Source organism: Cariama cristata, unplaced genomic scaffold, assembly GCF_000690535.1.
Source record: "Cariama cristata isolate BGI_N322 unplaced genomic scaffold, ASM69053v1 scaffold10895, whole genome shotgun sequence".
Lineage (NCBI taxonomy): Eukaryota > Metazoa > Chordata > Aves > Cariamiformes > Cariamidae > Cariama > Cariama cristata.
In genome coordinates this window covers 68,203-85,509 of record NW_009620132.1, presented here as the reverse complement: position 1 = coordinate 85,509, position 17,307 = coordinate 68,203, and the positions used below count along the sequence as shown (strand labels likewise).

General features: G+C 39.7%; 1 protein-coding gene across 1 annotated transcript in view; it reads left to right on the top strand.

The window, feature by feature from the left end:
- Positions 1–17,307, top strand: part of ATRN (attractin) — a gene marked incomplete at its 5' end in the record, with an annotated part of 84,024 nt that overhangs the window by 16,125 nt on the left and 50,592 nt on the right. The window contains 4 exons of the mRNA XM_009701482.1: positions 798–850; positions 2,494–2,588; positions 3,086–3,164; positions 3,566–3,723. Of these exons, the coding sequence (XP_009699784.1) occupies positions 798–850; positions 2,494–2,588; positions 3,086–3,164; positions 3,566–3,723 (385 nt within the window). The remainder of the gene's footprint in view (positions 1–797; positions 851–2,493; positions 2,589–3,085; positions 3,165–3,565; positions 3,724–17,307) is intronic.

The window sequence follows — 17,307 nt, the reverse complement described above, 5'->3', positions numbered from 1 at the left end:
CCCTTCCCTGCTGACAGTTGACTAACCTCATTGACGGTGCAGCCAGCCGTGCTTCCCTGCGGGGGATAACGTGAAATGATTTCCTGAAGATTTCCATTTTTAAGAACATTTCAACTGGGAATGTCATGCAGAAGGGATGGGGTGAAAAAATAATGCCCCTGCTCCCCGAACTATACATACCACTTTGCTTTATCCCTCAATAGTTTCTTTTTAATTGGTAGATTTTTACTGTCTGTGCACTCTGATGCTGTTCTGGGAGAGTGTAAATATATCTGAAATAAGACTTTGACATTCAAGCATTTTAATGGAGCAGTTTCAGAGCAACAAATTTGCTGGAGATGTCTCTGTAACATAACAGAAATGCTTTTAGTGTAATGTTAGTGGAAGTAATTTAATTCGAAATAATTTCATTGCCAGGTTTATTTTTAAAGTGTTACTCACATGAGTAAACATTTATAGGACTAGAGCCTGGAATAGCCGTAAATGTAAATGGAGACTTTAGTTTTTGACTGTAGTAATCCAGTTCCATGCATTGTGAAGAGCTAATAAATACATTCCAAGTGGATGCTAAGGTTAATATCCAGAATTTCATATTTCATTTTTACTGCATACTAGTTTGACTTGCAGGGATCGTGGAATTTCTTCAGCAGCCCAGTATAACTCAGACATGCTTCTTGTATTTTTAATTGTGTACCGTTATCGGCACAGGTGGTGTTTTCTGATTTTTAGTGGCTGTGAATAAATAGAACTGAAAAAAAAAAAAATCTGTTTATTAAAAAAATATGTATTCTTTTTAGGTGTGAAGTTGAAAATAGATATCAGGGAAATCCACTTAAAGGAACGTGTTACTGTGAGTACTCTTGGGATTTTGTTTGGAGATAAAAAAAATGTGTTTGACGTTTAAAATATCTTATTTAGAACTAGTTTTAGTTGCCTCAGCATCTGTTTAAAATACAGGAGATTAAGGGAAGGACTAAAAACTAGTTTTAAAAAACTTCAGTTTTCACAAAAGTATAGTTCAAAGAGAATGAAAATACCTTTCTTGATAAGGTCTGTGTGATGATTGGATCTTTCAGAACAAACTTAAATGTTTTTCATGTGACTTTGAAATGAAATCTGGTTGTCTGGAGAATACTCCAAAATACATACCTAATAAGTCAAAACCAAAACATGTCTTTAGAATTTTTGTAAGTGCAAAATACTGTGTTTTTTAAATTCTGTTGCATGTTAGAATGGGTAAGGTTTCAAAATTGCCACATTTCCTCGGAAAGGAACAGTTGGATTCCCATGCAATTTGAGAAGATACTTTGCCAAAATTCAGATTACTTAATGGAAACTATCCAGCTTCTATTTGCAAATATTAGCAATCAGCGCACTGGCAAGCATGGATAGATGCAATCTTAAATTACATAAAGATGCAAGTAGTTTTGTGCAACACAGAAATTATCAACATACTGTATTTAGCAAATTTGAATTCTGCTTCTGTAGCCAAACAAGGGCACTGATGGCTTCTCGTGACAGTCTCTTTGCAAGGATGACCTAATTCGTTGCTGCCGATGGAAAGGGTGGTAAAGTGGGCGAAAAGGGGAAAAAGACAGAACTTTACAGCTCTTACAGGAACAACCTCATGCTATACAGATTCAGTCTCATTTGGTTTTCTTCCTTGAAAATTTCCATCTTAGTGCTTCATAGGAGCTGTGGGTAGATGTCAGAAGGTTGTCTAGCTCGTGTCTATCCAACAAGGGGTCTCCAGGAGGCAATAAGAGAAAAATAACACCTGGTGTATAGATTTGTATTTTTTTATTGCTTGGAATATCTCTGGATGGTTTCAGGAATATGTACAAACTGTAATACTCATTTTACTTAAAGGGTACTGAGACTGGTGGATGTATCCCCAAAACTGGCTGTGCATTGTTGATTAACAGAGAGGTGATATCCCAGCCCAAGGCAAACATGAGCATAGGGGGATGTACAGGTTGGCCAAAATCTGGTGCTGGCATGCCTGGGCGTGATGTGACCCAGAGTAGGGTGGCCACTAGGTCCATTACAAGCAGCTGCCCTGTAGAAATCCTCCCTATATAGTCCACTGATGTAGAGAAACTTATCATGCATGGAACTTAGTCCTCTCCCAAGTGGGGATTATGGAGTCTATTTTATTTCGCTAGTATTCCTTTAGCACGTGGAGTTATTGGAGTATAGAAAAAGTAAATGTCTTAGCATGTTTTTACCATGTATAGGTATGAACATTTAGATTAAGACTGCAGGCTATTGCGTGGAAAATGTAAGCAGAATCTCTTTGCCTTCTATCCTCAACTTAAAGTTTTTTGTCTCTTTTGCGTGGGATCATACGTAAGTTGGAGTCATTTATAACAGCGTGGTGACTCCTAGTTGTGCTCTCAGTGCAAGAAACACTTCAGCAACATCATGCCTTGCTTTGCAGAAGTTTGTTTTATTCCAAGACGTGGGATAACTTTCTCCGTGCATTCCTCACAGATACTCTTCTCATTGACTATCAGTTCACCTTCAGCCTTTCTCAAGAGGATGATCGCTATTACACAGCAATCAACTTTGTAGCAACACCCGAAGAGGTAAATTTTCTAGTTTCCCTTTAAACTTCATCCTGTGGGTGTACGTTTGTCGTCTCTTGGCCATGGGGGCGATGACTTGTTACAGTTCTGTGGCAACCAGAACTTTTTTGAGCTTGACCTGACCATGCGGTTTCAAATCGTGATGGTAAAATTTCAAAAGGAACTGCAGTTGATTTTTTACTGTTGTTTGAACAACTGCTGAGCAACTCTAGTTTTGCTTGCTGTTCACCCAAGACATCGTGTCTCTTCGTCCTGTTTTATTCTATGTGTGTGACTTGTTTTGTTCTTTGTTACACTTTCCTTGGGGAGGAGAATACTGCTTTCAGAAAATGTAAATAGTTTTTTGCTTGATGTATTTACTTCATGTAAATAACAAATTCCAAGGTCTTTTTTTTTTTTCAGTGAAGATTTACTAGGAAACAGTACAGTAAGATTGGTATCCTAAAAATGGTTTTTCTTTTTGTGTCCATGTTCCACCCCCCACCCCCACCCCCCAGCAAAACAGAGACCTGGACATGTTTATCAATGCATCTAAAAATTTCAACCTCAACATTACTTGGTCCACAAGTTTTGCAGGTAAAATGAGCATTATCTAAGTTTCTTGGTAGCTTGTTTCATTTATCAGTTCCTGAGAAATGCAACTTTAATTGGGGAAATTTTTTTTTTAACCTATGAACTTGTTCTGTAATGTTTTTAAGTATTAGACCTGAGGGGCAGAAGTAAAATATTAATAAGAACTGTGTTTTTCTATCTTAATAGTATATTTTGCAAACATCGAAGGTGCAAATTTGGCTTTTAGTGATGCAATATTTTGGCATATAATGATTTTGATAACATGATGAAGCTTAAAATAGAAGTGTTCAGATAAACAGTTCATTTTGTAACAGTAAAATTCAGGATGCTTCACCCTTTCTGTCTGCCACTTAAAATATGCATTGAAGTGTCTTTTCTTGCTACTTTTTAACATTTGAAAACAGCTGGCACACAGGCCGGGGAGGAAATTCCAGTTGTTTCAAGAACCAATATAAAAGAATACAAGGACAGTTTCTCCAATGAGAAATTTGATTTCCGCAACAATCCAAACATCACGTTCTTCGTTTATGTCAGCAATTTCACCTGGCCGATAAAAATACAGGTAGGAACTGTTAACGTGTGTATAATTATTTAAAAGTACTTTTTTGTTTCTCTCAAGCATTGATGGCAATTCAGTGTGCTTTGTGTTGTCCAAGCTGAACCAGCTCTAAATATAATCCTCCAGCAGACAAATGGTTTGATGTTCCTGATTAAGAGCAAAAAGGTGCGTCATCTTCTGATGTTGCCTCAGCCCACTGGTTCTAAAAATGTGCTGTGAAATAAAGAGGGATGCTCGCTTATTAACAGGGCTATGTTCTAATGAAGTCTCTGACTTTAAATGCGTAGATATTGATGTTGAAGAAAACAAAGACTCATATAGCCAAAATCCAAGCGCAGAATGAGAAAACAGAGGAAATGTTCTTAGTGTCTCTTTTTAACGTCTTGTTCTCAAAAGGCAGAGCTCGAGGGCCATCCCCTTTTCTCCTTGTGCTGCTCAGGAGTGGTGGCACCTGCAGAATAAGATGAAGCTCATTCTTTCCTGTAATTCAGTGCAGTCAGTTAACACGCACGTTGCCTCAGGTGTCAGACTGACTGGGATGATAAGGCTAGTGCTGAAGAAGCAGTGGATGAAGCTTGGTGGATCATGAAAACACTCATAGATCACAGACTGCAATCACTGAAACTCTGCAGCTGCTGCGGCAGCTAATAACTCAGAGAAATCTTGGCCACCCTCTTGCTCTGGGCTAAGTCAAGTATCAACCCTCAGTGTACACCGAGTGATATGGGGGGCCTTTGAAGGACAAAAGTACTTTGAAGGCTGGAACAGAAATCACAAATGAAGCTCTGTATAATTGAATTCTGTCTGTTTTTAAGAAGCTTGGTCAAATGTGGGAACGGGAATTCTTCCATCTTCACCCTTATTCAACCAATTATTATGTGAAAGCTGACAACTTCACATTAATTTACTTGATATTTCACGCGTCAGTCACACAGACTGACTGTAGAGGTCACTTCCAAAAAAAATAATGCACATGATAATATTGCGCAAGGAAATGAGGTCCACCTGGAAAAAAGGTCCTTAAGCTATAGTGATATTTTTCGAGGTATTTCCTGAAGTTTTTAAAAAATACTAGGAATTCTTTTGAAATGTCTGCATCACCTTCTGGTAAAGACAATGGGTTTTAAGTACTCAGGAAAGTTTGTCTTGTTGATTGCCAACTGGTAGATTTGGTAGGCTGACTTTGGACTGCATTTTGATTCTTTATAATATCACTTACAATATTGGTAATCATTTTCCAGCTGGAGAGTTTTTACTTTATAAACTGGTAAAGTCTTAGTTCATTGTTGAGTCCTAATTTTTAGATATGGAGGAATTTTCAAGAGCTGCAAGGTAAAACCTTTATGTCATTGGATACACAAGCAGCAAGTACTAACCTTTATTGTTTTCATTTAAGATAAGTGTTGCTTTCAGTAGAGAAAGTAACACAAAGGTGTGCACTTGTGTAATGATTTATTTAAATATTCAGGCTTCTCTTTTATCGAATTGGTAATCATAGGAGTCAGAAGAAAACCCGTATTTTGCTTAACTTGCAGGTTATGTTGGCTGGTAGCTTACTTTCCATAATCAGTGCAGGACTGTACCATACCCTGATTTATTTATTTGCTATTTCTTCATGCAGAACTGTGTGTTAGGACTTTGTAGATGTTTAAGAACAGTGCTGTATCCTGTCCTTTAAGCTCTCCTGTGTTTACTCCATCCTCCACCTACCTGTACTTAGGGTGAATTTCTGCTAGCTTTTCCTATGCCAGTGTTGTCATTGAGCTTAAATGTCCCCTCCATCTTTTGTTTGGCAGCTGGGTCTCCCACTTTCCCTGGATGAATTTAGACAGGTCATATCCTCTCTGTCTTTAGTGTTTGTTTTTTGGCTTAAGCAAGACAAACCTTCATCATCTTGTCCTGTGAAATACGATATTCAGGTTCAGTTGCCTCTCTGTTCTTTTTTTTTCTTTTCTCTGCACTCCCTTGGCTGTCCAAAACTGTACAAGCGCGATTAATACGTGTATAAGGTCATGGAGACCAGGTCTCACCATTTCTTTACGCAGCACTGTCTCTAGGTTCTTTATGGACCTTTCGAGGTCCTTTTATGGCAGTATTTTGCTTTGCTCTTTCTCATGGCTGCAGCAATTAATAGTCTTTATTCATTTTAATATGGACTAATACACCCTGTTCTTTCACATCCTTGGTTTCCGACTGATGAGCTCGCAGTCTTGATAGCGAACATTCTTCTTAGTCCCTAATAGCATCGTAAAATGTTCTCTCAGTGCTGTTACTGGATAATATTGCCAGTCCTGGAGATCATCTCATTGTTCTTCTGTGCGGTTCTTTTCCGTGTTTTTCTTGATGATCCCCTTCAACTCTGTCAGCAGATTGTGATGTTGGCACACTTTCTTTTTGAGTCTGTATCGTTGATGAATATATCAGTCAAAGTCTGTCCAAGTGCCATCGTTGAACTACCTTCTGTCCTCTTAACCACTGTGATTCTTGAAATAATCTTCACCGTCTTTCTCTCGCCCAGGAATTTCCAATGTATTGATATCCATAATGAAATTTGGATTAGCTCAACTGTACTGCCTAGGTTTATACAATTAATTATTTTTACAAACAGAAAACAGTGGTCTGGCATAGTACAGATTGCTGTTGTCAGCTCTATTGCTTGTTGATTTGAGTTTTTCATTCACTAATTCACTTCTTTTATTCAAAACTTGTCCTGAAACTTTGCATGCTATTGAGGACTTGGGAGCGTGAATATCTAGATTCTCCCTCCTCCTCTAAATACAAGTTTTAAATCTTCCTTAGAGCCATGCTTGGCTAGTAGATTGCTTTAACAGCCTTGCTACCAGAGGCGTTATTTCATGTGCCATTTCTTTTGGAGTGCCGGGATGCATGCTGTCTGCTTTCTCTGCCTTTGAACACACCGAAACATTTGAGTTTTGTCTCCACCTTGGTTGTGTATCTTTTTATAACCTCATTCCCGTTAGACACTTTGTCTTGCGCCTGTGTTCAGTGTCCTTGTCCTTTGTGAAAACTCTAATTTAATTTTAGAGGTGCCGCTGATTGCTTTTAACCTCTTGCCTACCCTTACAGCATACCCTCTTCCCTTTCCCTTTCTGGTCTCCTTTACTTGTGTGGCTGAAACACCTCTTGCTATTTTGTTTATCGTTTGCTGAGGTCTAGCACAGCTTGACATTTGGCAATTCTTATTTTATCTCTGTACTACTTGCTGGCCTCTAAGACATTGCTAATGAATCTTTTCCTCTGCCTAATACGTAGACTCTTTAATTGTCCCTAATGTCCTTTTTGAGGTTAGTTCTGAGGATACAGCTTTCAAATAGTTTTGCATCTTTGACCTGAAGGAGATAGTTAGATGGCTGCTTTCCCACTCCTTATCTCCTTAGTCCACTTGATTTTACTGTCTTATTTAATTTCTCATAGTTAAAGACTGAACTTACAACACTTACCTCATTTTATCCTTAATTTAAAATGAATGTGCTTGTGTGCACTCAATCCAAGGTAATTTTGTATCACCAGCCCTTCTTAACGTCCTTGTTACTTGCCGAAACGAAGTCTAAAATAGCATGAGCTGTTACTGATTGAGAGACCCTTTTTTGTGAAGAAGTCTGGCAGTGATATCACATCTAGGAATATATGGTCCTTACGATTTCTGTTAGCTTGCTCTTCAGTTCATAGCTTAGAACTTTTTTCCCAAAATTGATGTTTTTCTGTCATCTTTCTCCAAATACCTGTTGGTGTTGAATGTTTCGGTCCTTTCTCATCTTTGCAATAGCAGTTCTTTGTTACTTCGCTATGACTTTGTCGCCCTTCTCGATAAGGCCCACCTGCACCTCCTTTCGCTGCAGATCTTATCGCAGCTCAACATAGCAGTTCTCCCGCCTTTCTCACAGCAACCCAGCAGCATTGCTCATTTGAGTGTGAGATAAAACCAGTTTTCTTCTGCATCCTTTGCCAACCATTGGAGACTCAGGTCTGCATTTTGCATTCTTTAATTTGACAAACAGCATGGTCGTCTTCAGAGAATCCTGGAGTCATTGAAATTGTAAGGGACCTCTGGAGGCCATCTGGTCCAACCTCCTGCTCAAACAGGGCCACCCAGTGCCAGTTGCCAAGGACCATGAACAGGCAGCTTTTGAGTATCTCCAAGGATGGAGACTCCACAACCTCCCTGGGCAGCCTGTGGCAGTGCTCGGTCACCGTTGTAGTAAAGAAGTGCTTCCTGATGTTCAGAGGGAACCTCCTGTGTTTTGCTTCATGCACAGTGCCTCTGGTCCTGGCATGGGCCACCACTGCAAAGAGCCTGGCTTCATCCTCTCTGCACCCTTCCTTCAGATGTTTGTATACATTGAGATCCACCCTGAGCCTTCTCCAGGCTGAACAGTCCCAGCTTTCAGCCTGTCCTCACAGCAGAGATTCTCCATTCCCTGAATCATCTTTGTGGTCCTTTGCTGGACACTGTCCTGCATGTCCATCTCTGTCTTGTACTGGGGAGCCCAGAACTGGACCCAGTACTCCAGGTGTGGCCTTGCCAGTGCTGAGTAGATGGGAAAGGATCACCTCCCTCGACCTGCTGGCAGTACTTTTATCTAATGCTGCCATTGCATGGTAAACAAATACCATTGGTGGTCTTTGCGGCAAGGGCACGTTGCTGGCTCGTGTTCAATTTGACGTCCACCAGGACCCCCAGGACCTTTCCTGCCAAGCTGTTTTCCTGCTGGGTGGTCCCCAGCACATACTGGTGCCTGGGGTTGTTCCTCCCCAGGGGCAGGACGTTGCTCTTCCCCTTGTTGAACTTCATGAGGTGCCTGTTAGCACATTTCTCCAGCCAGTTAAGGTGCCTTTGGATGGCAGCACGACCCTCTGGTGTATCAGCCACTCCTCCCAGTTTAATGTCACCTGCAAACTTGCTGGGGGTACACTCTGCTGCATCATCCAGATCATTAACAAGGAGCAGACTCAATATTGACCCCAAGGTGCACTGCTAGTTACTGGCCTCCAACTAGACTTCATGCCACTGATCACCACCCCCTAGGCCCAACTATTTGACCAGTTTTCAATCCACCTCGCTATCTCCTCATCTCAGCCCATATTTGCTAGGTCTACCCTTGTGAGGGGTGTTACGTCTCCTTCATAAAGAGCCTGTAACCATCCAGATCTGCTTTTGACTGGTATCACACTGTGCTTTCAGTCCGTTCACCACCTGGTGTAACTGTGCTGTCAGATTTGATGCCACATGAAAACTTTTCCACACTGGATGCTAAGACACTCTACGGTTTGATGCTACGCTTCTCACAGCACCCAGGGGTACCGCTTTACTCTAACTAATTTCTTTTCCCTCTTCACCATCCTGATAATTTTCTTCAGAGCAGTTGATGAGTAGGAGATGGTATTATGAAAAGTAATGGTTCCATAGAGGAAAAACTAGAGAAGAGTCAGTAAAAAAGCGTGATTTCTCTCCAGGACTCACTGTGTCCTTTCAGGTCTTGTGCAATCTACCATGGTGGATTGAGCTGCCCTCAATTGCCCTTAATTGTGGTCTCTGTTCCTACCTGTCCCTTTCTGAACCTCTTTCCTATTTGCTTTCCCTATTTTTTTCCTGTTTTGTAAAGTCTTGGCTCTCTGTAGAAGTTTATCTTCAATAAGACAAAATAGAAGATAAATCATGGTGTGGATTTTTGGGAAAAAGACTTCCTAGCAGTTAATCCTTGACTGGGGTTCACTCGAAGATTTAAATAGGGCCGTGGGGTGAATTCTCACTTCTTGACCGCTCTGCTTTCCTGACTGCTCCTTCAGCACTTACCCCCTGCTCCTTTCTGCTTAGGAATATTTTTTACTCAGACCTTTCTCATATTCCCTCTCTTCTTTTTCTAAGTGGTTGTCCCTTATTTCACGGCATAAAAGTTCCTATGCGGTTGGGTTTAGTCCTTCAGTACAAGCTGGCTCGTTAATTAAAACTACATGTTGCAGTATGGCCAGGATGCAAACTGGTTTTCTTATCTCAGAGGCTGCCTCCTACAGTTCTGCTCATTGCTCTTACACTGTTAAACTTTATGCAGCTACAGAACATGTTTCAATTTCCTTTTTGAAATTAGAGTGTTTTTCATATAAGAAGTATGATGAAGTCAGTGAAACTCTGCTACTGCCAGACTGCTGGAAAATATTCTCTCCTTGTATGTGTGCATCATCTCACAGCTGACACATGTGTTTGGTCTGTTCCTGTGCAGCACAGCATGTCCAACTGGTACTTTAGGGGTTTTTTGTTCGTTTGACTATCATAATAAACAGTCATTGTAAGTGCACTCTCTTATCCTGGCATGTTTTCAATTTGGATACAGTAGATGTATCTAAACAGAAGTGTTTTTATATATATATACAAAATCTTGCAACAGAAAACTTCAGAAATGTACAGTCTTTACTGCAGAGTAATTAATCTACAATCCATGTTATTTTTTTTTTAAATATTAGAAATTTCATTCTGAAGTTCTTGATTGAAATCTGTCTCTCTCTCCCTCTCTTCTTGCCTGTTAAAATCTAGCCTTGGAGAGTATAAATGTTCTTTTGTGTTAGAGATAGCTGTGTTGCTGCCAATGCTGAATTCTGGTGGTTTTTTTTTTCACTTCTTGCTCCACCTCTCTGCAAAACCACTTCAGTTCGGGCGGTTTTTTTGTTGTTGTTAAGTATATTGGTTTAGGATGTCTTTCCCTGCCTGCTTTAATGACTTGAAATGATTATTTTGTAAAAGAACTAAAGCTGCAAAATGCAGAACGCCTGCAAAATACAGCAATCTGCTTCCTAGTACCTTCTGTCTGAGTGGTTTCCGAGTATGAAAGCTACGTTGCGGAGTTCACTTAAAACCTTAGCTTGCCAAACTTTCTTGAAAACCCAGGTAAGGTCTTGTCGAAAACGTCTCGATATTTCCATTCTCTCTGCTTTGCGGCTCCTCTCTGCTAACAAACTTTGTCTGACGTGGCCACGGTGACTTTATAAGAGTTGTGCAAACCACAGCTCTTCATGTTTCTCTCTTTTGCTTGGAAAGCACTGCCCTAAATATTCCTTATCTTCCGCTGAACTGAGAGTGCACCCTTTAAAAGAGGATATTAGTGGTTGTTGTTAGGGTTAATATTTTTCTGTAGTCATGTAAATGTAATATGATCTTTTTCCCCAGTATTTTTTTCTGTTTTCTTAATCTTTGTGGAAAGTTTGCTTTGTTATTCTTTCAAAATATATCTCAGATGAGAAAGGAGGAATAGAGTACAAATAACCAGCTACACAGTATTACAGTAAGAGGCAAGGAAATTCAATGCAGGAACTTTCAGAGCACTCCTTTTCATGGGTTTTAATCCAGACAAAAGCTCACTCAGAGGTGAAACTTCAGTTCTGGAGCTGACAGGTAGTTAAAGGTGAGAATTTGAAACTCTCTTTGATACTCGTGTAAATGTCAGCAGTTTTTAACAATGTTTAAACTAGCATGTATTTACCTGGAGCAGATTCCAAGTGAGTCCCTCTCCTGAATGTACAGGAGGTGAAAATGAGAGTTGCTTATACAGCTAACTTCAACCCCTGTTTAATGGCTGTAAGCTTTCTTCTCCGTTACAGCTTACTGTTGATGGTGATTTCTACCACTCACTAAATATAAACTTGTGCTTTTGTCTTGTTTCGTGCCCAAGCTATTGTTTTCATTAACATTCTGTCCCATTTGATTTTTAGATTTCTTTCTCCCAGATTGAGCCCTCGCTATGAAGCCTTTTGCATTGATCTCTACCTTCTGAGTATATGTGAGACGCCTAGGAGCTGATTAAGGAAGAAACACAGTCTGTAATTGTATCATTAACTGGCAATTGCCTCCTCTCCTTCCCTCGCGTTGGTTGAAGTATTTTAATTTGAATGCGCTTAAACGTTAATTATGAGCCAAATGCTTCAAGGAACAAGAAGAGGCAAACAGATTTTGTAGCCTCTTGCATACAAAATATACCATTTGCAAAATCTCGCTAGATATTCACTATATATTGTTTGCTAGGCAATTCATCATCATGTTGGGCTTCAAAAAAGTGCCACCGTGACTATGTAGCATTGCTGCACATGCTGCTTGCTGGAGCGCTGCAGCAGCGTTAGGCAGCTTACACTGGTTGAGGGCTCGAAGTATTTGAAAACTGGTGGGAAATTTTCAAATCACTTAAATTGCTGCCTTCCACTCTGATTTCATAAAAACCGTAGGGGAAAAATAGCCAAAATCGCCACTGCTGTTTACAGTTTTTAGTTTCTTAAACTTCTACATGGGCTGTTGAAGCTTTTTTTCTGGGTTCCTCCAGTTGATTTATTTCAGGACTGTGGGTCTATATAGCCTCTTCCAAAGCTTTATTCTTTTCTACACAGAGAGTTAATGCGCTGTGGATAGCTTAATTCAGTCACATAACGTGTTATCATAATTACTCTCGATATTTCAAAATATGCTATTTACCATGATAGGAAAATATTTGTGAACTCACTCAAAATGTTGAATTGCTGTCTACTTCATCTGCTGAAATTGTGAATGGTGAACCGAAAGGTGGAAACAATTCATCTCCCTTAAGTTGATCGCTGCTTTCCGAGGAGCTGCCAAAAGTTCAAGCGCAGAAACTGTAACAAATGGGAGACCTGAAAATAGAGGACAGCCTCAAATGTGCTGTAATTAAATCAGCCTTTCGTTTGCAGCGCTTTCTTTCGGTGATGGACCGGGTGACTGTCACTAACCTGTGCGTATACACTCGCACATCCACGGGTTACGCGGCGTGCCTGCTGCTGTGTGTACAGAAACCATAGTGTGCGCTGTCCCAGGGAATGAAATGTAAACCGTTAGGTACAAACCTCTTGGATGATGTACTTTTTAATGAACTACCTTCCTTTGGGGCCCTCCCGTCACTGCCTCATGTTGCTTTTGTTAACTTACCGCTGGCGCAGACGTTGCCAGGATGACTGCATCCAAGTTTTGAAGCAAAATACACATTTTAGTGCTCCAGCTAAGAGCTGCACTGCTGCGATTTGAGTAAGATCTCAAATAGATGTGGGAGTACGATTCTGCTCTGAATAAAGCTTTCAGAAATGACACTTCCTTGGATTTGAGTGCTTTGTGTATTAGACCGGTGACTACTAATTTTGATAGATTTTCATGACCTTTTCTTCTTTCCTTAGTTGTTAGTCTAAGGGAACAGCCTAAGCTCTGTTTATTCCCATGGATCAAAAGACTTCTGCTCTGCCTCTCATTGCAACCGAAGGGTTTGCTCTGGGATTGTATTATTTTCCCTAGTGGTCTCCTTTGACCTGTAAAACAGTTCCCACTGGTTTACAATGATATGCTGAAAATGTATGTAGGAATGTAAGAGAGCAGATTCTCTTCACATCTGTTTGGCTTTGCGGAGCTGGCAATAACGATGTAAATGTATCTTTTTCTTAAGCCAGTAGATGCTTCCTATGTTAGTATGTAGGCAAAGTTCACGTAGAGCCATATGCTGCTGGTGTCAGCTGGATTTCAGAGAAGAGATGAATTATAAACTAGACAGAGATTCTTCTAAGGAATGACTCTCTGACTGATTAAAGCGGGCTCATTTTCTCTTACGCGGAATGTGGCTATTTAAGTGGGAAATAGTAACCCATATTTTATAAAGAGCCAGGAATTACATTCCTAAAAAGACTTCATAATCCTCAGACAAAGCTCTTACTCTGATCTTTATCATCATTATTTTAATGTTTCATGGTTCTTGCGTCCAGCAGTATGCAAATACCGAAGTCTTCCCAAGTTCTCATTTTTCAAAGGAAATCTTCATTAAAGCAGTTTTGGATTAAATTTCTTCTTCTTTCCCCATCCTGCTATTTTTATTGGCAATGTTACCCGTGAAACAGGTGGTCTCCATTAGCATGAATCTTAATACCAGTTTCCATTAAGCTTTAATTTTACTTGCCATTCGGTGTTTAATGTGGCTCAGGAAGCATTTATTTTCTTGCAGAGCGAAATGATGGATGACACTTTGCTACAGCCAAGGAAAGCTTTGGGGTACCCTTAGCTCCTGCCAGGTGAAGAAGACAGTACCTCTCAGCTTAAAAACAGAACTGGAGGAATGTCGGATCCCATGCTTCCACCTTCCTTTTATTTTAAGCTTTCGACCTCTTTAAGGTGACATGAATATTGCCAGCAGTGATGCTCTCTAGGGTTACCTCTTTGAGGTTTACAGCCTAACTAAAAGGCTTTGATAATGCACGTAATAAGACAGAGTGAAGAAACTGTACCACAGTTAAAAAGCAGGGTCTGTAACTGACTCTAATACCCTGATTTGTCTCTGGAGGAAACATTAGGTATTTGATACGGGGCGTAAATATCCCTGAGGACTGGACATGGCCCATGGAGGCTTCCAGCCTTTCTCTAAATTAATGTCATTCTGTAATCAAAAGCCACAGGCTAATCAAATGAAAGCTCTCAGTAAGGGTAAAGGGGAAGAAAAAATGTCTTTGTTGTTGGCCAAAGAGAATAAAATACATATAGATAGGTAGTGATTGCTTTGATAAAATAATTATGTAGAGTTGAAACCGTACTGAGGATGGTGATCTTGATGATAGCTTTCCTGCCAGGTCCTCAGTGTGCCTCATGCACCTTTAATGAGGAATAGATGCAGGTATGGAGATATAATCATCCTTAGCTCTCCAGGACCCCTCTGTTTCAAAAATGTTCTTTTTCTTTTGCTTCTGAAAGCACTTTTGCCGAAGTTGTTTGCTAATGATATCCCTTGCCTTTATTTAGATATAACTGCAGGTGCTTTTGAGCCTCTTTCACTGCATCTCTCTCGCTGTGGTGAGAAGTTTGCTTTAAACCGAACAATGAAACGTAAATCAATTTGTTAATCTGATGAAATTTGCTGTTGAATGTAATTACTTTTGGAGACATGCAATTACATGCTGATTTTTCAAAACAGGCAAACTGACATCTTCTGCTGGGGATGGAAAGATTTGAAACAGAACAGTTAAATGATACTTTAAAACATGAAACAGCTGCTTCCTTTTTATCTGTTCCTGCCGCCTTATTTTTGGCATCAACCGATGACATTTTTCTCCTTTTAGAAGTTGTTCCCTTTCATATTGAGTCGTATTTTTGTTAGCAGCTTCTTAAATCTTTTAAAACTAGGGTTTCTCTCAAAGGCAGTTAACCCTTGCTAGGATGCGTTGCAACTTCAGTACTTTTTACTGGAGACGGTGGCTTCGGCAACCTTGAAGATTGCTCACGCTGGACTTTCCCCAAGTGCTGTAGTGTTGCGTGGGATTTTTATCCTTTTACCCAACCGTTGAAACCTTGGGGGTTTTGTATCTACAACTTGAGCTGTAGTTGGGATGAACTGTAGTAACTCGCATATCTTTGTTTGCGGGCTTTATTGTAATATCTTCACGTAGCTGTTGCAAAACTTTAGCTGCATAAGTAAGAAAAGTTATAGGAGAACAGAGAGACATAGACTGAGATTCAGATTTAATAATACCAGGAGGATTTCTTAGGATGGGGCTTTTTTTTTTGCTAAGAGAGTAAGATATGTATGGGTTGTCTTACTTTTAAGGAAGCTGATAAGTTTTTTGTTCTTCTTAAGATGCAGGGCTGGAAAGTATAATATCAAAAAAAGATGCAGAATTAATTTTCCATGGAAGCCCAGTCTACATTAGGCAATTAATTTCTCCTAGGTGAGGCCCAGGGTGACGATGTGCTTGTTGCTTGCAGTTGCTGTATTTCTGTGCTGAATAGCTCTTGAAAATACAGTATGCCACTGCTGAATGTAAATGTAAACCTCAAGTTCAAATATATTTCAGGAAATGAGCGATGTGGGCCATTGCTGAGAAGCTTTTACAGCTACCAAAAGAGCTAGATATATTTCCTTACACGAAAGCTTATTTAAGGAGTCAAAGAATAGTAAGCAGGCTTAATGAAGAGGAGAAAAGTGCACTGCCAATAAAACATAAGAAGCCAGCATACTCAAATGCAACAGTAGATACAGCTTGGCGAAACCACAGGGGAAAAATATATCCCGTACTAACACAGGGTGACAAAACCAAAAAGCCTCTGGCTTGTTTAGCTAACAGACATGAAGGCAGAGCCACCAGCACTCGACTAACTCTCAGATGGCTCTGCGGGTCTGCATTTGTTAAAAAACAAAAAAAAACGTTCCTGGAACGTTGCTAAAACTTCTGTTTCTCTCACTTAGTTTCCTGACTTCATATTATTGTGTTGTTTTTTTAACCGTATTGGCAAATCTTGCTCCCAGCAGTGCTGGCAAGCAGTGTGGGGAGTTGGGGTCCGGGTGGTGTAGTACTATCACAGCCCTGTATAATAATAAATTTCTGGGGTGATTGGGGGTTTTTGTTGTTTTTTGTGTTGGTTTTTCTTTTTTCTAAATTGGTTTCCTTTTTTTTTTTTCTCCTTAATTATGAGCATCATGTATAGTTTCTTAAAACAGTCCATTTTGCATGCAAGACTAGCACCATCCTGGTTCCTACACCTAGTCCCAAAGTATCTTTAAATTACATAAATATTTTGATTATGGGGATGGAAATGCATCATGATAGATTGATTTGTCAGTTCAGTTTTTTATTGGGAAGTTCTTCATGACAAAGTGGTGAAATACATGTTCTAAAAAGCCTTTAATGATAGATAGTAACTACCTGTCCTTTTTTAATGCTAATATAAGAGCTTATATATATAGGTTGTTAATTTTTCCCTACCCAGCAGTGTTATTTTTTTTCATGTTAAGATTTCTTGAACACAAAATCACAGCTGAGGCTCTCAACAAATAACACCTCGATGAATAAAACAGCCCAGCGTATGATTTCTGACTTCATAGCTCTTTGAAAACTGTTACTGATACTGCATAACGAGGCAGCCCTTTGATCAGCCTTTACATGAGCTTGCATACGTTGGGCTCCACAGCGTAAAGTTTCCTTCCACCATCCTTCCGGATGGTTTTTCTCTGGTTTTATGTTGGAAACACAGATCAGGCTGCCAGTCCTACAGCTTATGGGTATGCAGCGGAGAGAATCATGTTTATTAAAGCTCCTAACATTTTATTTCATAATTATGCTAGTGCATTGTTTAGAAAAATTCCTAGAATAGGTTGAACTTTCAAGTATTCTGCCTACCCTTGGTGGTTCTATCTTCTTTTTTTTCTCCCTGCAAATAGGTAGTTTGTTGGAAGTACGTCTGGGGTTTTGGGGGTTTTTTTGGTGGTGGGTTTTTTTTTGTTTTGTTTTATTATTGCCACTACATGTAGTAATGTGACACCAGATTTGAAACACTGTGTGGCTTCAGTATTGGGTAATACTGTGGGAAATGTCACTAAAAGGTATTTTTATTTGGTTATTTATATAAATATGTACTTATTTTACTTTGAACTATATATATTTAGTTTATAGATATCATATATAACAATATATATACTTATTTTACTTATTAAGGATTTACGTCCGTAGAATTTCTGTAGACTTCAGCAGCTGGCGTGTTGCAAACCTTTTGTGATACAGATTGCGAAACGTTTTAAGTCTCTCATCCCATATGATCCTTAGAAATCATGG